At 63.0% G+C, this 21,057-nt stretch overlaps 1 protein-coding gene across 6 annotated transcripts; it reads right to left on the bottom strand.

The window, feature by feature from the left end:
- Positions 1-69: 69 nt before the first annotated feature.
- Positions 70-20,897, bottom strand: PGAP2 (post-GPI attachment to proteins 2). 6 transcript variants are annotated; one of them, XM_042792777.1, is made up of 6 exons: positions 20,791-20,897; positions 18,442-18,616; positions 16,818-17,070; positions 13,424-13,530; positions 1,830-1,938; positions 70-1,550 (listed from the first exon to the last, which is right to left on the bottom strand). In XM_042792777.1, the coding sequence occupies exons 2-6, from the start codon at positions 18,604-18,606 to the stop codon at positions 1,420-1,422; spliced, it is 765 nt and encodes a 254-aa protein (XP_042648711.1). In that variant the 5' UTR covers positions 18,607-18,616; positions 20,791-20,897; the 3' UTR covers positions 70-1,419. The 6 variants fall into 6 exon arrangements, with proteins under 6 accessions (XP_042648711.1, XP_042648712.1, XP_032857169.1 ...); XM_042792778.1 differs by lacking the exon at positions 20,791-20,897 and adding an exon at positions 20,607-20,697 and having other exon boundaries at positions 13,436-13,530; XM_033001278.2 differs by lacking the exon at positions 20,791-20,897 and adding an exon at positions 20,607-20,697.
- Between the last annotated feature and the right edge of the window lie 160 nt (positions 20,898-21,057).

Here is a 21,057-nt window from a genome sequence, read left to right on the forward strand (position 1 = left end):
GGGGTCACCGGGAAGGGATGGGACCCACCGGCCGGGCCGGGTGGAAGCGGCGTAGAGTTTGCCGAGAGCTCACAAAAAATACTCGGTGTTTTATTTCCACTTCAAACCCGAGGCGCAGATGCCACACGCATGCAGGGCAGCAGGGATGGATGGGAGCCCGGGCACGGCGCTCCCCGAATTCCCGACGGCTCCTGGTGCTGACAGGCCTCAGCCCCCTGCTCGTTCCTCTCCCAGAGCCTCCAGCAGCGAGCCCTGCGCTACGGCTCCGAGCCCAGCACCGGCTCCCCGCTGCACAGGATGCGGCCGTGGCCCCTGCGAGCCAGAGCCTGCCAGCACCCAGCTCCCACCCCGACAGCACCCGACACCCACCCTGGCAGCCAGAGCCCGCAGATGGGGGGGTCCCCACCAAGCCCCCAGGGCAAGCAGCGGCACCGCTGAACCCCAGCAGCCGCCAGCTCAAGCCCCACGGCCCAGGGGAAGCCGCACGGGCGTCAGAGCCAGGACCTCCGGCACCAGCCCACTCGCCCCACTCACCCTTCCTCCCCAAACTGGGCTGGAACTGGAGCACAGCACCCCGGCGGGCACCCTCTGCTCGCCGGAGGGGGCTTCTGCCAGAGGCAGAGCAGGAGAGCAGGGATGCTCTCGGCCTCGGCTGCGCCCCTGCCCTCGCCGTGCTCCCACGCAGCCAGCGCCTCGGGCGACGCTCCCGTCCCAGCACCACGGGCACGGGTGGGCCGGGACCCTGCCCCGGCGCCGGATGGGAGAGCAGCACCCGGGGTCAGCCCCCCAGCTCGGGAGGAGCCTGGACCCAGCCCCGCGCACCGCAGCACGGGCCCGGCTCTGCCCCAGCCCCTGCAGCCTCCAGAAGTCCGAGGCTGGGGGCTGCTCCGCTTTTTGAGGGGGGGGAGGGTGTGCAACCAGAGAGATGCAGGGGCAGCAAGTGCTCCTGCTCCCCAGGCTGCCTGAAAAGCCACGGTTTTTGAGGACCTTGGCCGAGGACCCCCAGCCTGGAGGAGGAACCGTGGGAGCACCCAGGCGAAGCAGGGGCAGGGCAAGGCTGGTCCCCGCCGTGCCCCGGCGCTGGGGGCACAATCCTGCTCTGCCCGGAGCATCCTCCAACGGAACAGGCAGCAGGTACCTGCCCCCCTTCTCTGTCCTCCTACCCACGCCGGGAGCCGGCCGGGAGCCAGGGCAGGGGGTCCCAGCCTCGAGGGTCCCCTGCAAGAGCCCCCAGTTCCCCCTGTAAAAGAACTCCAGGCGCAGCCAGGGACCATGCACAGATTGGCAGGACCCGGGACGATCCTTGCAGCAGCTCCACAGCAAACACCCCAACCCCGGGGGGCAGCGGGAGGGGGAAGGGGCTTTCTGCCTCCCCCAGGGGATGAGCAGCCCCCCGTCCGGCACCGGCACCACGGCCGGCTAGAAGTGCTTGTCCTCCAGCAGCGAGCTCACCACCAGCTCCTTGTTGCCGAAGTCCCAGAAGGCAGTCATGTGGAAGGCCATGTTGGAGAGGACAACCAGGTACTCCAGGAAAGCGAAGACGGTGTACACTGGCAGAGGAAACACAGCAAGTGAAGGGAACCCGCAGCCAGGTCGGCCCCGGGGAGCTGGGGGATCTCCTGGGGCACCCCTCCTCGGGGCAGGGGGCTCGTCGCCTGCTTGAACCCAGGTGGGAGGAGGAGGGTGGCTGGGCGCTGTCCCTCCCGGGGGAGCAATCCTGGCTGGGATTTGGCAGGCAAGGCGTCAACCCCAGTCCCCTCCCCGGCCACATCCCCGCCCCGGCACGGCTGAGCTGCAGGGGGACCCACATCCTTGCCCGGCCCCCTCACCTCCAGGGCTGCAGTACCAGTTGTGGTGGAAGTAGACGCACACGGCAAACGCGAACGTGATGAAGGTGAAGAAGAAGAGCAGCTGCTTCCACTTGTACGACTTGCGCTCCTGGAAGAAGCCAAGAGCTGGGTCACAGCCCCGATCCCATCCCCGTCCCTCTCAGCCCTCGCCCCTGCGCACCCCGGAGATGCTGGAGCAGCCACCCTCATCCCTGGGGAAGCTCAGCCCTGGCCCCCCCCAGCCCCGGGGGGGCACGGGCAGGCACTGGGGGAGCCCCTCTGCACCCCAGTTCCTTGGGCACAGTCCTTGGGTAAGGACCACGGGCTGCACCGGCTGCTTTGGGAGGGCTGTGACCGTGGGGATCGCACCTCTGCAGCGATAAACCGAGCTGCTGCCGGGGCTCCCCGGGGGGGGGGGGGGGGGGGGAGCTGGGGGGGGGAGGCATCCATGGGGGGCTGCAGCGTGCCCAGGGATGCGCAGAGCGGAGCTTGTCTGACAGCAACGAGCCGCAGTGGTGCTGGGATGCAGCCGGGGCCCCCGCAGCCCCCCCAAACGCTGGCCAAGGGGCTCTACCAGATGGTAAATCCTCCGGCTGCAGGTAGCCCCAAGCTTCCCACCCCACCCCCCCCCCCCACCCCCCCACCCCGGGGTGCTGCCCAACCGCCCCGGCGCGGGGAATTCACCGGCACCCCATCGCTCGCAACTGCGCCGGGGGAGGAGGAAACCACATGAAGGGGCGGCAGCCGTGCGCGGAGCCATCGCATGAGCCGCCCTGGCACCGGGCGGGGGGCCCCATCCTGCCCCCCCCCCCACACACACACCCTCCCCAGCACCATCTCCGACAGCGCAGCGGGCGGGAGCAGAGCTGCTACATTTGCATTGGCAGAGTCGTGTGTGTGTCCCCCCCCCACACACACACCCCCTGGCACAGGGGGCACCCAGGGACCGGCCGGCTCCCCCTCAGTGGGGTCCCCCCAACCCATCTCCCTGCCCGCACGCTGCCCCACCGAAGCTGGGGGGGGGTACCAGCTCCAGCCCCATTCCTCCCTTTCTCCCATCACGCTGAGCATCGTGGATAAAGAAAAACTAAAGTCCTGGGGTGCGCAGGGAGCCCCGTGGCAGAGGAACCCCAAACCGCAGCCAGACACCAAGGGGGGCTTAGGGGGGACCCCAGTGTCCCCGTCCCAGTGCAGGGTGGCCAGCATGCCGAGCCCTGGGGCAGGGGGGCCGGGAGGGAGGGGGTCAGCCCCATAGAAGGGGGCTGGGGATGCCACGGACGGCCCAGACGTGGGCTGTTATTCCTGTTTCTGGGTGGGAGGGGAATTTCCCCGCCGTCTGACGCTTCACGTGAGACAGAAACTCCATTTCCAGGGACCGCTGAGAACGAGGAAAATTTAAATCGCCCCATCACACTTTCCATTACACACACACCCCCCCCCCCCCCAACCCCTCCGGAAAGCACAGCAGCGGGCTCAGCCCCCACGCCCCACGAGCACAAACAGGTCACGGCAGGGAGGAAAACCCAAAGAGGAAGGACGGCCCCGTGGTCACCTTCGGCATCTGGGGACACGGGGCCACCTCCGCCCCGCGGGGCCCCGGCAGGTCCCTTCCCGCTGGGGCTGACCAGGGTCCCTCTCCCCAGCCGGGACCCTCCGGCGGCTGGGCTGCCCCCAGGCCCCCCCAACCCGCTCCCCCCCCCAGGGAGCAGGAGGCGGCTGGTGCTCGGCCCTGGGGGTGCGGGGCCAGGCGAGCGCCCGGTGCAAACCCAACCCGGGAGTTAAATAACAACGAGCAGCCGGAGGCCGAGGCGTTATGTAAAGTTTCACACCGGAAAAAAGCAGGTGGCAGAAAAAGCCCTGGCTGCTTCACCCAGGTCCCACGGCAGCGGAAACGGGGGCGCGACGGAAGCGGCGGCCAGAGTCCCGCGCCCCGCTGCGCGTCGCCCCGCGTGTCACCGTGCTGCACCGCGTGTCACGGGGCACCGTGCTGTGTCCTGTGTCACAGGGCACCGTGCTGCACCACGTGTCACAGGGCACTGTGCTGTGTCCTGTGTCACCGGGCACCGTGCTGCACCGCGTGTCACAGGGCACTGTGCTGCACCACGTGTCACAGGGCACCGCGACATACTGCACCGCGTGTCACAGGGCACTGTGCTGCACCGCGTGTCACAGGGCACCGTGCTGCACCGCGTGTCACAGGGCACCGCGACACACTGCACCGCGTGTCACAGGGCACCGTGATGTGTCATGTGTCACAGGGCACCGTGCTGCACTGCGTGTCACAGGGCACCGCGACATACTGCACCGCGTGTCACGGGGCACCGTGCTGTGTCCTGTGTCACAGGGCACCGTGCTGCACCGCGTGTCACAGGGCACCGCGACATACTGCACCGCGTGTCACAGGGCACCGTGATGTGTCATGTGTCACAGGGCACCGTGCTGCACCGCGTGTCACAGGGCACCGCAACATACTGCACCGCGTGTCACAGGGCACCGTGACATACTGCACTGCGTGCCACGGGGCACCATGATGTGCCACGTGTCACAGGGCACCATAACATGTTGTGTCACGTGTCACAAGGCGCTGCATCATGCTGCACCGCATGTCACAGGGCACCACGACATACTGCACCGCGTGTCACAGGGCACCGTGATGTGTCATGTGTCACAGGGTACCACAACATGCTGCACCATGTGTCACAGGGCACCGTGACATGTCACAGGGCACCGCGACATGTCATGTGTCACAGGGCACCGCGCCGTGCTGCACCGCGTGTCACAGGGCACTATGACATGCCAAATCATGTGTCACAGGAAACTGCGACGTGCCGCTCGTGAGTCACAGGGCATTGTACCATGCTGCTCGTGTCACAGGGCACTGCGCCGTGCTCTGCTGCGTGTCACACAGCACTGCAACATGCTGCATGTCACAGGTGTGCAGTTCGTGTGTCACAGGGCATCGCGGCATGCTGTGTGTCACTGCCCCGTGTCCCAGCGCCTGTCACAGGGCACTGTGCTGTGCTGCGTGTCACTTCCCCATGTCACAGGGCACTGTGCTGTGCCACGCTGCGTGTCACCGCCCCGTGTCCCACCGCGTGTCACAGGGCACTGTGCTGTGCTGCGTGTCACTTCCCCATGTCACAGGGCACTGTGCTGTGCCCCGCTGCGTGTCACCGCCCCGTGTCCCAACGCGTGTCACAGGGCACTGTGCTGTGCCACGCTGCGTGTCACCACCCCGTGTCCCACCGCGTGTCACAGGGCACTGTGCTGTGCCCCGCTGCGTGTCACCGCCCCGTGTCCCAACGCGTGTCACAGGGCACTGTGCTGTGCTGCGTGTCACTTCCCCGTGTCACAGGGCACTGTGCTGTGCCACACTGCGTGTCACCGCCCCGTGACCCACCGCGTGTCACAGGGCACTGTGCTGTGCTGCGTGTCACTTCCCCGTGTCACAGGGCACTGTGCTGTGCCACGCTGCGTGTCACCGCCCCGTGTCCCAACGCGTGTCACAGGGCACTGTGCTGTGCTGCGTGTCACTTCCCCGTGTCACAGGGCTCTGTGCTGTGCTGCGTGTCACTTCCCCGTGTCACAGGGCACTGTGCTGTGCCACGCTGCGTGTCACCGCCCCGTGTCCCACCGCGTGTCACAGGGCACTGTGCTGTGCTGCGTGTCACTTCCCCGTGTCACAGGGCTCTGTGCTGTGCTGCGTGTCACTTCCCCGTGTCACAGGGCACTGTGCTGTGCCACGCTGCGTGTCACCGCCCCGTGTCCCACCGCGTGTCACAGGGCACTGTGCTGTGCTGCGTGTCACTTCCCCGTGTCACAGGGCACTGTGCTGTGCCACGCTGCGTGTCACCGCCCCGTGTCCCACCGCGTGTCACAGGGCACTGTGCTGTGCTGCGTGTCACTTCCCCATGTCACAGGGCACTGTGCTGTGCCACGCTGCGTGTCACCGCCCCGTGTCCCACCGCGTGTCACAGGGCACTGTGCTGTGCTGCGTGTCACTTCCCCATGTCACAGGGCACTGTGCTGTGCCCCGCTGCGTGTCACCGCCCCGTGTCCCACCGCGTGTCACAGGGCACTGTGCTGTGCTGCGTGTCACTTCCCCGTGTCACAGGGCACTGTGCTGTGCCACACTGCGTGTCACCGCCCCGTGACCCACCGCGTGTCACAGGGCACTGTGCTGTGCTGCGTGTCACTTCCCCGTGTCACAGGGCACTGTGCTGTGCCACGCTGCGTGTCACCGCCCCGTGTCCCACCGCGTGTCACAGGGCACTGTGCTGTGCTGCGTGTCACTTCCCCGTGTCACAGGGCACTGTGCTGTGCCACGCTGCGTGTCACCGCCCCGTGTCCCACCGCGTGTCACAGGACACTGTGCTGTGCTGCGTGTCACTTCCCCGTGTCCCAGGGCTCTGTGCTGTGCTGCGTGTCACCGCCCCGTGTCCCACTGCGTGTCACAGGGCACTGTGCTGTGCTGCGTGTCACTTCCCCGTGTCACAGGGCACTGTGCTGTGCCACGCTGCGTGTCACCGCCCCGTGTCCCACCGCGTGTCACAGGGCACTGTGCTGTGCCACGCTGCGTGTCACCGCCCCGTGTCCCACTGCGCGTCACAGGGCACTGTGCTGTGCCACGCTGCGTGTCACCACCCCGTGTCCCACCGTGTGTCACAGGGCTCTGTGCTGTGCTGCGTGTCACTTCCCCGTGTCACAGGGCACTGTGCTGTGCCACGCTGCGTGTCACCGCCCCGTGTCCCACCGCGTGTCACAGGGCACTGTGCTGTGCCACGCTGCGTGTCACCGCCCCGTGTCCCACCGCGTGTCACAGGGCACTGTGCTGTGCTGCGTGTCAGTTCCCCGTGTCACAGGGCACTGTGCTGTGCCCCGCTGCGTGTCACCGCCCCGTGTCCCATTGTGTGTCACAGGACACTGTGCTGTGCTGCGTGTCACTTCCCCGTGTCACAGGGCACTGTGCTGTGCTGCGTGTCACCGCCCCGTGTCCCACTGCGTGTCACAGGGCACTGTGCTGTGCCACGCTGCATGTCACCTCCCCGTGTCCCACCGCGCGTCACAGGGCACTGTGCTGTGCTGCGTGTCACTTCCCCGTGTCACAGGGCACTGTGCTGTGCCACGCTGCATGTCACCTCCCCGTGTCCCACCGCGCGTCACAGGGCACCGCAGCCAGCCGCACTGCACCGCGCCACCGCACAGCCCCCCGACCCGCGCCTGGCGGGGGGGGGGGCGGATTTAAGACACCCCCGGATTCCCCGCGAGGGGCTCCCGGCAACGTGGCAGCCGCAGGCTGGGGGGTGCCAGGCAGCCGAACCTCCCCAGGGACCCCTAGCAAAGCCCAAGCCACGAGCGGGGCGGTGGGCGCGGTGGACGCTGGCGAGCAGACACGTAGCTCAGCTCCGGTGGGCACCAGCAGCGACCAGAGCTCCAGCCACACTGCCCGAAGCACCAGCAGCCCGGTGCCTTCCTCCTCCTCCTCCTCCTCCTGCACCAGGGCAGGGGTAACGCGCTCCAGCTCCCCCACATCCCCCCGCAGTCCCCGTCCTCCTCCCCGCTGCGGCCGGGCGTCCTGCCCACGCTGCCGCAGGGCCCGTTCCCTGAGGAGCAGCAAACCGTGCCAGATTTCAAGCCAGCGGCTGCTGAGAAACCTCCGTTCAGCGGCGTGGGCATCTATCTGCCGTGACACGCGCTGCCTCCCGACACCCCCACGCACCCCCGGGGACACGCAGGGGCGATCCCCCGGGGCTCTGGGGTGAGCTGGACCTGCCCCGGCAGTAAGGATGAGCACCTAATTATCCACTCGGAGAGCGCAGAGGGCATCTCTCCCCGCCCCGAGGCCCCAGAGATGCAGGGTCAAGGGCGGCCGCTCCTCTGGGGACCCCCGCCAGGGTCCTGCGGCAGGAGACCCCCCAGGTTAGTGCCTTGGAGGGGAGCTGGCAGCTCTGAGCAGCCGGGCAAAGCCTCCACACGCCAGCTCCCTGCGAGGGAACAAGAGGGATAAGAACATCCCAAGGATGTGGGGCGGGTTGGCTGTGAAACGCTCAGGGCACGCGCTGAGGCAGGCAGGGTGGGTTTGCAGCCTGGCAAACCCAGAAGGAGAGAGGTGCAGCCCTCCTATCCCAGGAAGGAAAAACCCTGACCCTAAGCCTGACCCTAAGCCTGATCCAGTGCAGTGCAGTACAGAACCTGCTTGCCAGCTGGGCTGGGGCAGGGGGGTGCTGGGGAAAAAGGGTGCTGCCGGGGCACCCCCGTGCCTGGCACAGGCAGCAGGCATCAGCCGCCCAGCATTGGGGTGCTCCCAGTTCAGCTGCTTCAGGCTCCCCCCAGCCCTTGCTGGGGCTGCTGGGCTGGCGCAGCTGCAGCGGGCAACGCTCGGCTGCCAACCCCAGCTTTGCAATTTCCTTCTGGCAGGACAGACCTGGGCACCCGCTGTCCCCTGCAAGCCACTCCAGTTTCACACAGCCCCTCCCCGGCACCCCCCGAGCCACCCCTCTGTAGCTGGATGCACGTCTGGCCCCGAAAACCACAAGCAAACTATATTTAGTCTGGCAGCTCGCAGGCTTTGAGCTGAGGCACGTTACCCGTGCACACCAAGGTGAGTCAGGAGCAGGAGGCCAGATGATGGGGGGGAAGAGGAGACCATCTCCACCAACCCACCCGGGGGGGCACAGCCCTGCAGCCCCAGCCCGGGATGCTGCGCTGTGCGGCCCCAAGTCCACCAAAGGCTCCCAGCGTCTCCTTCACCATTCCTGGGGGAACCCCTGACTCCATAAACCCGGCTCCAAGTGCTGGAGGCTGGCTGCTGGGAGCGGGCAGATAGGAAACACAGAGCCTCCTGCTTCTTCCACTGCCTCTGGAGAGGAAGAAGAGGGACCCAGCAGAGTCCACACCCCAGATCCCAACGGGGACAGGGAACGGAATGGCAAAGTGACATGAATTCAAAATGCAACAGCTACGCTCTCCTGGGACCCGCCAAGCACCGGCTCTGCTCCCGGAGCCGTCCCTTCCCGGGGGACAAGCGGCACCCTCGGGGCTACACGCTGCACAGCGGGCCCAGCTCCCCCTCGAGCTTTTCTGGCTCCCTCTGCGGTGACCCCGAAGACAAACTGCCCGAGCACTGAGGTCAGCGCTGCGATATTTATAGAGGGCTTGTGCGAGCTGTGCCGCTGCCACCACCAGACTGCCGGCTAGGCGCCGGTGCTACCGAGGAGCGGGGCCGAAACCACACGGCGCTTGCCGGCTGCCTTTGCAGCACCCCCTGCATGGCTTCAGCAGCAGCTGGAAACTCAGCTCGGACCATCCCACTCTGGCAGCACGAGCAGAAAGGGCTTAACTGGCGCCGAGCGGGGACAGGAGCAACCTGCCCCCCCTCCCTGCTCACGCAGTTGGGGTTTGCACCCGAGCAGCAACCCTGCCCTCGCCCTTGCTGGAGGAGAGGGTCCCCAAAAGCTGGCGGCGTGGGGCCGGGCTCAGCCTGCGCCCCACTTTGGGCAGAGCCCCCCCCCCCGGTGCTGGCAGCACGGCAAGACCCGGCCCCACAAACGGGCCCGAAGCAGCCGTGCCCGTGTATCTCCCCTCCGAAACGCGGCGCCCGGCGCTGTCAGCCGCTGGGCTAAGGTGGGGGGGGGGGGGGGGGGGCAGGGGAGGGAAATATGTTTGCAAACAAGAAGTGAAACCGCTCCGCTCTGCTGCGCAGCTCATCATCTCCGCGGGGGCAGCGCCAGCTGTGGAAGGAGGGTTTTTAAAGGGCGTGCAGCCGGCCGGGAGCGGAGAGCGACCGCAGAGATGCCAGCCACAGCCAAGCACCCAGGACTGGGTGCGCTGCCCCGACCCTGCTACGATCAGTCCATAGCTGGAGGCTCTCTGGCTCCATTTCCCTTCCTCCCCAAGCTCTCTCCCCTGCTTTGCCCCCTCCCCTCCTCCTCTCAGCCCGCTTTCTCTCTTCTTCCCTCCTGCGGAGCTTTATTTTCCTTTCTCTCGCTATTTGCCACCTTGCAACTGGAAACCGCCTGTACTTCCCCATTGCAAACAAGTTCCTCAGCACCTTCCTGCCCTTGCAGAAAGGCAGTTGCAACACCAGCCCCGACGAACGCGAGGCTTTTGCAAGACCAATTCCTGTCACTCATGCACGGAAACTCCGGCAGACCTGGGGAGCTTTGCCCCCTCCAGCAGCTCTAAAAAGCTGTGTGAGGCGCAGGGCCTGAGAAGGGCTGTGCACAGACCCCCTGCTCCCTCCTCGAGGCCAAGCAGGGGGAAGGCTGGTTCCTGCCTTCCAGTTCCTCACATGGAGTTTGTCCTGAAGACAGTCCCAGATTTAGTCCTGGAGAATCTAAACCCGCCCTGGGGACCCTTGGTGGCTTCCTCTGCTCTGAAGAGGAGGGAAGGATGCGACACTGTGGGGTCCGAGTCATCCCCTTCATCCGTTCCCTCCTGCAACTGCCGGTTCCAGGGCTGGAGGTAACAAAGGTGAATATAAAAAGCCCCCCCCCCCCAACAGAAACAGAGCCAGAATCCAACCCCAAGATGCCGTGACCCGCAAGAAAAGATCACTCGTGCCCTGACCTAAAACAGCCCCGTGAGCCTCTGGTTTGCCCAACTTCTCCCTGCTCCTGCTGAGGCCAGCAGTTCCCGCGGGCTGCTCGGCTCGGGGCGAGGGGGATGTGGTGGTGGCCCTGCCACCCCTCCGTGCCGAGCCCAGCCCCGCAGAGCCCTGCTGCTGCTGCCAGCCTTGGGACCCAAACAGCAGGACGAACCCCAGGAGACCCTGCCCGGCCCGGAGCAGCCGTGGCCCCGTGGGAGTGATTCACAGCCGGAGCCCAGCTCGCGCATCACGAGACACCGACGGAGCGACAAGAGCTGCCCGGTGACGATAAGGGCGAGCGCCCGCTTTATCGGAGGACGGCACCCGCGGCCGCGTGTCGAGCCCTCGGCCCGCTGCACCCAGGCACATCCAACCCGGCGGCCGTGCCACCACCCCGCAGTGCTTTCTTTTTTGGAGGAGCTCACCCGTCGCCCTCGCTCCCCGGGCAACAGCTCCATCTGCCGACACGCGGCCCCGCGGGGAGCTGGTGCAGGGGACACCGCGCTCCCGGGCAGGGGCGGGCGAGCCCCAGCTTCAGGGAGACACCCAGCTTTGGGGGGGACCGGGCACCCCTGCGAGCAGCTCCCCTCCCTCAGCAGGTCCTCTCCAGGATCGGAGGAGGAAGCCGTGTCGGGCAGTCGCACCTTTGACCAGGGCATCACCGTGTGCCCCCCCCCAGCCCTTCCACCCAGGGCTGTGCCGTGGTCCACGCGTCCCCAGAGGGGACAAATGCTCCTTCGCTGGGCTTGGGCACGTGCACCAGGACACAGAAGCACCCCAGCACGGCTCGAGCATCGGGGAGAGGGTAACGAGGACAAGCTGCCACCTCGCCCACTGAGGCGCACAGCTGCGGTTCGGCAGCGGCTCCCAGCCCAAGTGATTCCTGGGTGGGGGAACGGGGCGGGGGGCTGGTTTGCTGCGCCCCTCATCCCGTGCCCTGAACAAGCCACCCAGCAGCACCGGAGCAGGAGATGCTCCAGTGCCGATGGGTGCACAGCACCAGTGACACCCAGCCCACAGGCTCTGTGGGTGCAGGCAGCTCCCCTGGCAAGGCCACCACCCCACTGCAGCTCCACGGACGTGCAGACCCACGGGACGTGCTCCGGACAGCCATGCCAGCACCTCCTGCAGCTCCTCGGCGGGTGATGCGGCAGAGGAGGGACAACCTGCCTGCAGAAGCGCTGCCAGACAAGCAGCAGGGCACACCGGGTGAAAACACCGCCGGCGGGACTTGCCTCATGGCATTCCCCAGCATGAAACTGGGAGAAACCCTCCCAAATCACCTGGCAGAGAAAAGCCAGGCGTTTAGAGGCAGGCTGCTCACCTCCCTGACGCGATCCTCCGGCTCCTGTGCCATGATGGGTCAGGGACACATTACGCCACAGCTCGGTGCCTGCAGTCCCTGCCACACGCAGCGACACGTGCCCATCACCACCAGGCTCAGCCCAGGGAACAGCTGCCCTGCCCAGCTCACAGCCAGCATCTGGGTTTTTGGTGTGGTTTGTTTGTTTTTTTTTGTTTTTTTTGTTTTTTTTGGCTAACATGCTGCAATCAAAGCACCTGGGCTCGCTGCAATGCTACTGTCTGCAAAGGTGCAACGCCTGCAGATACGAGCTCCCCGGGAGCCCATGTCTGAGGTGCAGTGCTGGGGGAGGAGATGCAGCGGCTTGGCATTCTCAGAAAACAAACAAACAAACCAAAACAAAACAATCAAAAAAACCCCAAACCAACCAACAACAACAACAAAAAAAAAATCAAGGCGGCAAAAAAAGATGAAATAAAGGAATCCTCAGGAGAGCTGCCAAGGAGTGACTGCTGAGCTCCCATTATCCCCGTATCACCGGAGGCAACGGATCACTTCCCAGTGAGAGGGGAACCCCAGGATCTCCAAAAGCCCCTTTCACAGGGAATCTTGCAGCCAAACAGCTGCTGGCAGCAGGCTTTCCCAGGTCTCTGAACCACAGCAGCAAGGGGACGGGCTCGGCGAATTGCCGGAAGGGGACGATAAACAGCCGTGATGGAGCAGGAGCCTTCGCACGGCGCTCTGTAAGTGTCCGAGCAGATGCCGAGCACAGCACCTACCCTGCCCTGTATTCCCGTATCCCGTCCCTTGGGAGAGACTTGCTCCCGGCCCTCGCCAGCTTCCCGCTCCCGGAATAAGGGCACACACCTCCCCAACCCGAGGGGGGGAAAAAAAAAAAAAAAAAAAAAAAGCGATCACCTTCCCAGGGCAACACGGCCCAGGGAGCCCTGGGGACCCTTCCCCAGTTAGTAACGGGGACTGCGAGGGTTGGATCAGCTGGGTGAGACGCATTCCTGGGGAGAAGAGGACAGAGAGGTGCAGGGAACCCAGAGCACCAGGCGAAGCCGAGCGTGCAGGAGGCACAGAAGCAGCTCTCACGAACGGAACTTCAAAGCTGCCGGTGCCCACGGTGGTCCGGCACTCACGGCACAAACCGGCACAGCACCAAAGCTGCATCCAGGTGATGGAGCCAGAGCCCCTGGCTGGATGCTCTGCCTGACCAGCGAGTCCCCAAGCCCATGGGCCCCCTCCCCAAACAATGAGCCCTCCCCCCCCGCCAGCCTGCTCAGTGCAGCCATTCCTGGAGGAAAGGGCTAACACTTCTGCTGCCCGCTGCTGGCAGCCGTTCCCAGCTTGCAGGTTCCCCAGCACAGAGAAGGCAATTCCAGCTCAGAAACAAGCAACCTCAAGCAAGGAGAAGAGGGCGGCAAACCCGGCCCATGGGGACATGAGTGGAGCAGGTTTTCAAATGTCAGCTCTGAGCGCAAACCAGAAAATAGGAAATTAAAAGATTCCTCCCCGCTTTGTCTTGGTAAGCTATGAATTTTGGTGACCAGGTTTCCCAATTTCACCGGGTGGTGTTAACTTCTTTAGCAGCCAGTTGTGTCACGAGTGAGCGGCAGCCGAAGCCCCCCCACTGCCAGCCGAGACCCCCCTCCCCAGCACCCAGCACTGCCCGGAGAGAAGAAAGGAAAGTTTCTGTACCTCAGGACTTACTGTGTGTTTCTTAGTCATTCTCCAGAGGATGCACGTCAGGAGCATGTGGCCCAGAGCCGACGTGATAAAGACGATGAAGGCATTTTCGTGGATTGCTGAATCAACAAGACAACAAGTTTCCTGTTACATCTGAGCTAAGGGGAACGTGGGGCTGTGGGAGGACGAAGGATTGCTTTCTGCAGGACGCGGTGCTGCTGTGGGTCCCAGCATGAGCAGCGGTCTGGGGACTTTGCAGGAGACAGGCACAGCACAGCTCCGCACCCACACAGAAAATGGGAAGGGGGATTTAACCACAAAGCCGCTCGTGTGAGCCCCACAGACCTCTGTAAGCCCAGGGCTGGAGGGGGGGGATGTGAGTTCTGGAATATTCATCCTAAAGGTGCCAGGAGGGTGTTTATGTGCTCTGGCACCCGGTCTGAGAGTCGCTTCACATGGCTGTAAACCTCAGGCACCCTTGAGAGCAGCTCAGCATTACCAGTCTTGTTCTAGGGATGGGGAAACTGAGGCACAGAGGGGAGGTTTGTGGAGTGATCAAGTTCTAAATATAGGAAGGGCCATCTTCTGGCTTCCTGCGTTATCTACCTGCCAATTAACAGCTGCCATCAGCCTCACCACCAGCATCAAGGCCGTCTCCTGCATCACTGAATTAGCACAAATAAGAGGGGTCAAGCTGGAAATGCAGCCAGAGCGACACCATGCCAGAGCAGCTCACAGAACCCCGAAGCCACACACAAAGCCCATGCGTTATTTTCAGGCAAGTGCTTCAATTTAAAAGAGTTTCCCAGCCTCTTCTCCAGGAACTGAACCACAGGCTGAATCCCCAACCACCCGAGTGTAAGAAAAGATCTTCCCTGCTTCCCGCCGTGATTCCAAGGGAAGGGAAACAGCGTGAAGAGCGATGGTAGAGGTGAAGGCGTGAGCCATGTCCTGCCGAGATGGTTAACCTGAGCCTGTTCTCACCTCAGCACGGCAGCTGAGGTCTGAAACTTTCCCCACAAACCTAAGATTAGTCTGGAACAAGGATCTGAGAAAACAGGGTTAGCCTCAGCTCTCGGTATGGCTTTTGCCCAGCCGCTCTGCCGCACCTCAGTCTCCTCGCAAAGCTCCGCGCCAGCCAGGCAGAGCCATCGGCCACGAAACGCGGCACAGGCAGAGCTGTTCGGGTGACGATGGGGACTGGGGCATCCAAACCCCAAAAGAGCATCTGCTCATTTCTAAGGGCATGCTCCCTGAGGGGTTGGAGAAGCCCCATGGGCAGGTCTGTCTGCAGTCCCCTGGGCAGCTGGGGACACCGGCGGAGTGGTGACAAGCTGTCTCGCCGTGGGGGACAGGGAGAGCTGGCAGGAGACGGGGAAGGCGAGCTGGAAGGGAACATCCCCTAAACCACAGGCCTCCTTCAGCCGGAGGTTCACATCCAGCCACCCCAGGTCACTGGGCTCCGCTGCGGATCTCCACCCACACCCTAAAGAGTGTTTGATTCCGCTCATGACACTGCAGCCCTGAAACCAGCAGGCTTACTGGTGAAGACCCAGTGGAAGCCAGTGAGCACCCGGGCGGTAGGAAGCTTCACGGGAGCGCCAGCCGGCGTGCCAGCGACACGGGCTGCTCCGGGCACGGCGAGCGAGCGAGGGGCAGGGGAGCAGCAAAGCAGCAACCGCTGCGCTGCGAAAGGCAGGAGCGAAGCGAGCAATCAGCCACCTCACCGGCCCGGGGAGGGGGGGGGGGGGGTTGCTGGGGCTCCCGCTCTCCTTAGCTGCTTTTTTCGGAAAGACGCGACGTCTCCGAACACCCGCTTCGACAGGGAATCGGGACGGCGCCCGTACTGCTCCGTGCTCTGAAGGGGAAACCGTGCTCTGACAGCAGCAGCGGGATGGAGGGAGCCTCGGAAATCACCCACCCGGTCCCTCCGCGCTGGGGCTGGGCCCCTCCACCCCACAGCCACGTCCCCAGCCTTCCAGGGAGGGGGCTCCGGTGGCCACAGCCCCTTTCCAGCTCGTTGCTCTAAGCCCCCACCACATCTGCCTTCCAAGAGCTCGTTTTCCTCACCCACCGCGAGTAGGAAGATATTCTCAGCCCAAAATCAGCTGCATCCCTGCCCCTCATCCCACCTCCCTTGCTGCGAGGAGACAAACACTTTTCTGCCAACCTCCCCTCACCAGCACCGCTCCCAGCCTCCTCAGAGCTCCGGCCTCGTCTCTCTCTCTCGAGTTTGTGAGTACACCCTCCAGCGTGGCCCCACGGCCAGACACAACATCCATCATCATCATCATCATCATCAAACGGGGTGCGGGGACAGCCGACACGTGACTCTCCCGCTGCCAAGTCCCAGAACTGGGGTTGTTCCTGCTGCAACAGCACCACCTCGCTGGCTCGTGGATTCGAGTCCTCCTGAGCCAGCCCCCGGTGCCGCCTCCAGATCTCAGGATTAAACAGCGGCTGGATAATCATCACCAGCACTTAAATTCATTTCAGACGAGACTATGTGGGAGAAGAGCATTTCCCAGCCTACCGTGACCGTATTTCACACACACACTGATTTAACCTGAAAAATTCTGATTTTGTTTTCAGGTCACGGCAGGAAATTTTACCCGGACCATTTTGTGGGAGGGTGTTTAAACCGCAGCTGGAGCGTGAGCGCGGGCTGGAAACCAGCTCAGAGCCAAAGCCAAGCTCAGCGGTGGAGCCGGAGCAGATCGCAGGGACGAGCACTAACCTGCCTTTGCTCAGCTGCGGTGAGACACCGTAAGCCTGGCCTCGGCGCACGGGCGGGAACTGAGCCCTAAAGTCTGACCCTAGGCTTGAGATAAAAATCCCACCTACGGTTTCAGCCAATTATCAGCAACCAGGAATTCTGCAAAGAACACTGCTGTTTGCACATTATGGACATAATACTAATTTTTTTTTTTTTTTTTTACTATTTTTTTCTCCTCCAAACTGACTCCACAAAAATCCCACCTACGGTTTCAGCCAATTATCAGCAACCAAGAATTCTGCAAAGAACACTGCTATTTGCACATCATGGACATAACACTAATTTTACATAAATACTAATTTTCATAGAATTTTTTTTTTTTTTTACCATTTTTTTTCCCCTCCAAACTGACTCCACAAAAATCCCACCCTACGGTTTCAGCCAGTTATCAGCAACCAAGAATTTTGCAAAGAACACTGCTATTTGCACATCACGGACATAACTTTATAAATACTAATTTTAATAGAATTATTTTTTTTTTTTTTTTTTTTTTTTTTACACACTATTTTTTCCCTCCAAACTGACTCCTTCTAAAACACTGGCGTGAAGCAGAGCTCTGCAAAGCCTCGGCAGCCGCGAGCAAGACCACTGGCACGGCGGTGAGCACAGAGCGTGGGAGGAGACACCTACCATAATTTTCAGACGAGGACACGTACGTCAGAATAAGGAGGGCGAAGTTTTCAAGCAGGTTGAGCAGCAGGTTGAAGTGGCACAAGCGCGGGTAGCGGGGGTGCGAGCAGTGGCAGCTCTGGTAGTGGTTCCAGTAGGCGACTGCCACGAGGAAGCGGGGAGCCGAGTGGAGGCCGATGCAGAGACGCCAGACGTAACGCTGGGGGGTCTCGCCTCCGATCGCGGCGCTGATGGAGGGGAGGTAGTTGGGGACCTGCAAGAGAGACACCCGCTCGTGGGGAGAGGCATTGGGAGTGTGTCATATTGTCCTATTTATAGCTCTTCGAGATACTAAATTTTTTTTTTTTTTTTTTTTCCTAAATACGTTTATTCTTATTTCAAAATCCAGCAAACCTACAACAGCAGCATCCCCAGTTCACCCGCCCCAGGACCACGCAGCCCCCCAGCCCTGCTGGGACAGTCCCTGGGTGCTGGGGTGCCCCATTCCGGGTTTTAGCTTTACACTTTTGACCCTTACTCCTTCCCCTTGCTCAGTCGTGGTCCACCACGTGTTTTCTGCCCCCAAGTCTGGGGAGAGAGAAGGGTGCCTGGTTTTGTTAGCCCAGCTCTGATGGGGAGAACTGATAGCAGCAGCAGGCAAAGACCACGTTCAAGGAGGAACATAAAGGCAGGAAAAGCGCCAATGCAGCCCCGGAATAAACTCCCAACCTTGAGAATTTCACAGCTGGGAGACCTCCCGAGCCAGCTGCAGTTCCTATGTGCTGGGTAATTTGCTTTTCCATGATCCTACCCAGTCTCCCCTGGAGCCCATGCAGAACTGTGCACTCCCAGTGTCCTGTGGGGAGGTGTCCCCCATATCGGCTACTCCCAAGGCACCCAAAGAGCTGGTTCCTCAGGCAGAACCTGCCACCTCCACACGACATCCTCCACTTCTCACCCTGGCAGAGGGGTGCAGCGTATCCCTCAGCAGCCTGCCTCGCCCTCCCTGATCCAGGATTCTGGCATCGCCATCACCCTACATCACCCCACTGCGTACGGGCACGAGGAACACCACAGACCCTCCCCAAAACCCTGGAGTCATCTCCTGCTGGTATGAGGATGACTCCTGCCCTCTCTTCCCAGCTTGTAACCAGTTGCTTATCTACACTTCTGCTGTGGCTGCTTGAAAGCCCTGGGGAGTAAACCAATCTCATCCCTTTTGGAAATCCACATGGTCCCTCTCAACATGAGCTCCCCAGGCACGTGCTTGTGACTCCTCTGAAGAGCTCCAGCAGATCTGAGGGGCAGCAATTCCTTTTATAAAAGCTGGGCTAAAGTCTTCCACAAGACAATATATTTATCTGTAGCTTCACCAGTTTTATTCCTTCTCATAATCACCACCAATGCGCTCAGTACAGGCATCAGCCTGACCAGTCTGCACTTCCCCAGGTCCCTTTTAAAAAGCCAAAACCTCAATTGCCAGTCCCAAGGCATCACAAGTACAACAAAATAAAGCAGCTTGTTCAAGATCCTGTAATACTTCTGGTAGGAAAGCCCAGAAGAAGAGAGGAGCCCTGCCACTCCGCCAGCTGCCCCAGCCGAGCAGCCGTGACCCTGGAGGGTATTTTGCTGATGAGTCGCTTACCCCGCAATGGGTCGCGGTCGTCTCTTGGAAATGGAAGAGCAGAGACCAGATTACACAGAAAAGAAAGCCAAAGAGTGGGCAAAACACAGTCCCAACGGCCAGCGTGGTAAAACGGAGCCGGAAGAGGATCCCATCTCGATCCAGGGGCAGCGGTACCTGTAACATCTTGATGGACCTGAAAACAAAACAAACAAGCAAATGTTTGCTGGGGAATGTCTGTCCTCCTGCGAAGTCCAGTCCCAAACAGCCCTGGATGGGGACACACACATTCAGAGACGGCCTCTCACACCCGTGTTTAACGGGACAGGCAGCCAAAAGCACCGTTCTGGAGACGCAGGAAGCCCGAGACTCACGTACAACAGCGAGCAGGGTCAGAGCAGCATGCCGGGGAGGAGCGGGCAGCGGGCCATCCCGCGCCGCTGATGGGGCTGGAAGGGCACGTCAGCTCTTTTTCGGCGGGGCACGTCTATCTAGACCTTTCCTGGGCTGTGCCCGGAGCTGCCGCACAGGACGGGACAAGGGGTTTATCAAGCCCGGCCGCTCGCTCAGGGCTCTCCAGCTCAGTCTCAACACTCGCTGGCTGCGATCTCCCCGCTCAGCCATGGCTGCACACCCTTCAACCTTCCCCTTGGCAGCAGCCCAGACTGCCAGGGTTAAACCTGAGCTAAACCAGTCCTAACCATCACACGTATCTTCCTTCAGGCTCTCCTCCCGCCGCGCCTGGCCCCAACCTCTGTGTCCCAGACAGCCCCCTCCCCTGCCCGGGGGGGGGACAAGGGCCACCCAGCAGCCCAAACACTGGGCTGCCGACATTCTGCCCCCTGAGCGAGCAGTTCCGGACCCCGGCCCTCGCCTCACACATCGCTCAGGATAAATCCGATTTATAAGCGATCCCGCAGAAGCCAGTTTAGCAGTGAGGGCTGGAGTGTGGGCAGCTGCCCCCGTGCCCACCCCAGCAGCGAAGGGCTGTGGAAAACACAGCTCAGCCCCCACCCCCCTCACCACCCCCCCGTGGGGGCTGTGCTGCTGCGGTTGGGGGGGAACGTGGATTTATTTGCAGGCGGAAAGCAAAGCACAAGGGCAGCTCCACCGTGGTTCTGCTGGAGGCCAAGGAGGTGGGGAGTGGGATCCCAGCCCACACTCATGTCCCTGGGATGTGTGTCCCCCCCCAACCCCCCCCCAGGAGTGACCCCAGCCCCGAGGGGATGGCTCTGGAAGGCAGGGCTGTCTGAGGCAGCCAAGAGCAATGCTGGGATTGGGGGGGGGGGGGTCCCTGGCACCCTGCACCTCCCTCCCTTGGGGACACACCGAGCATCGCCTGGTGGGAATGTCTGAGGCGTGTCCGCCCTCGGGAGTGGGGGGGACACAAACAGATGGTGCCCCCGCCATCCCCAAAGGGAGCCCCCATTAGCTTCTGCCCCCCCCCCCCCAAGGGTCTTGCCCAAAGGGCACAAATAAAAACGCCAATTTTCTGTGTCACACGCCGAAGGGCCCCCAGCACCCCACATAGCCCAGAGACCCCCTGAAACCCTCCCCGGGCACCCCAAACCCCCCCAGAGACACCCCTCCCCGGGCCAGACTCCTCCTGAGCCCCCCCCCGCCCCGGGCACGCCACATCCCCCTCAGACATCTCACAGTGCTGTGGCCCCTCCAGCTACCCCACACCCACCACAAACATCCTCCCCCCCCCAACCCCCCTAGCTACCCCGCACCCCCACCACAGATATCACCCTCCCGCACTGGGAACCCCAAACCCCCCAGACAGCCCCCTCGGGGGCCCCACATCCCCCCCAGAGACAACCCCCCGGGGATCTCACAGTGTTGTGACCTTTCCGGGCACCCCAAACCCCCCAGACACCCCTCTCGGGGTCCCCACATCCCCCCCAGAGACACACCCCCCCCCCCCCTCGGGATCCCACAGTGCTGTGACCCCTCCGGGTACCCCACACCGCCCACGAGCATCCTCCCCCCAGCTACCCCACCCCCTCCCTACATACATCACCCCCCCCCGGCACCCCAAACCCCCCAGACACCCCTTGGGGCACCCCAACCAGCCCCCCCGAGACCCTTCCCGGGCACCCCCGAGCCACTCCCTCAGACACCTCACTGCTCCCTGAGCCCCCGAGAACTGCGCCCCCCCAACCACCCCCCCAGCCCCCCCGCACCGCTCAGCCCCCGCCGCACAGCTCCATGCCCCGGCCCAGCACCGGCACGCCGCCGCCCCCTTCTTCTTGTTCCTGTTCCTCCTCCTCCTCCTCCTCTTCCTCTTCCTCTTCCTCCCGCCCCTTCCTCGCCCCTTCCTCGCCCCCTCCCCCCAAAAAGCGCCCCCTACCGACCAACCCTTCTCACCTCCTCCTCCCGGTCCCTTTAAGGCTCCTCGGCCCCGCCCCCTTGCGCCTCGCTCGCGTCAGCGCTCGCACGCCGTCGGATTGGGCCGGTCGGAGGAAGAAGTCCCGCCTCCCATACCCCGGATGTCGGGGGGGCGGGGTTACCGTCCGCGCCTTTCTGGACCCTTCTGCAGCGCCAGCCGCGTTCGGGCCAATGGGCGCTCGGGGCGCAGTGGACGTCACTCTCCCCTTTGCCCAGTCAGCGAGACGCAGTCATTTACACCCGTAG

The sequence above is a fragment of the Tyto alba genome, unplaced genomic scaffold, assembly GCF_018691265.1.
Source record: "Tyto alba isolate M040663 unplaced genomic scaffold, T.alba_DEE_v4.0 Super-Scaffold_2, whole genome shotgun sequence".
In the NCBI taxonomy this organism is placed as follows: domain Eukaryota; kingdom Metazoa; phylum Chordata; class Aves; order Strigiformes; family Tytonidae; genus Tyto; species Tyto alba.

Excerpts from the sequence above, each read along its gene's own strand:
- PGAP2 (XM_042792777.1), bottom strand. The coding sequence starts at position 18,606 with ATGTTACAGGTACCGCTGCCCCTGGATCGAGATGGGATCCTCTTCCGG. Across the intron at positions 13,531-16,817 it reads GTCCTCGTCTGAAAATTATG|CAATCCACGAAAATGCCTTC; the intron begins GTAGGTGTCTCC and ends TTGTTGATTCAG. Across the intron at positions 1,551-1,829 it reads CTGGTACTGCAGCCCTGGAG|TGTACACCGTCTTCGCTTTC; the intron begins GTGAGGGGGCCG and ends TTCCTCTGCCAG.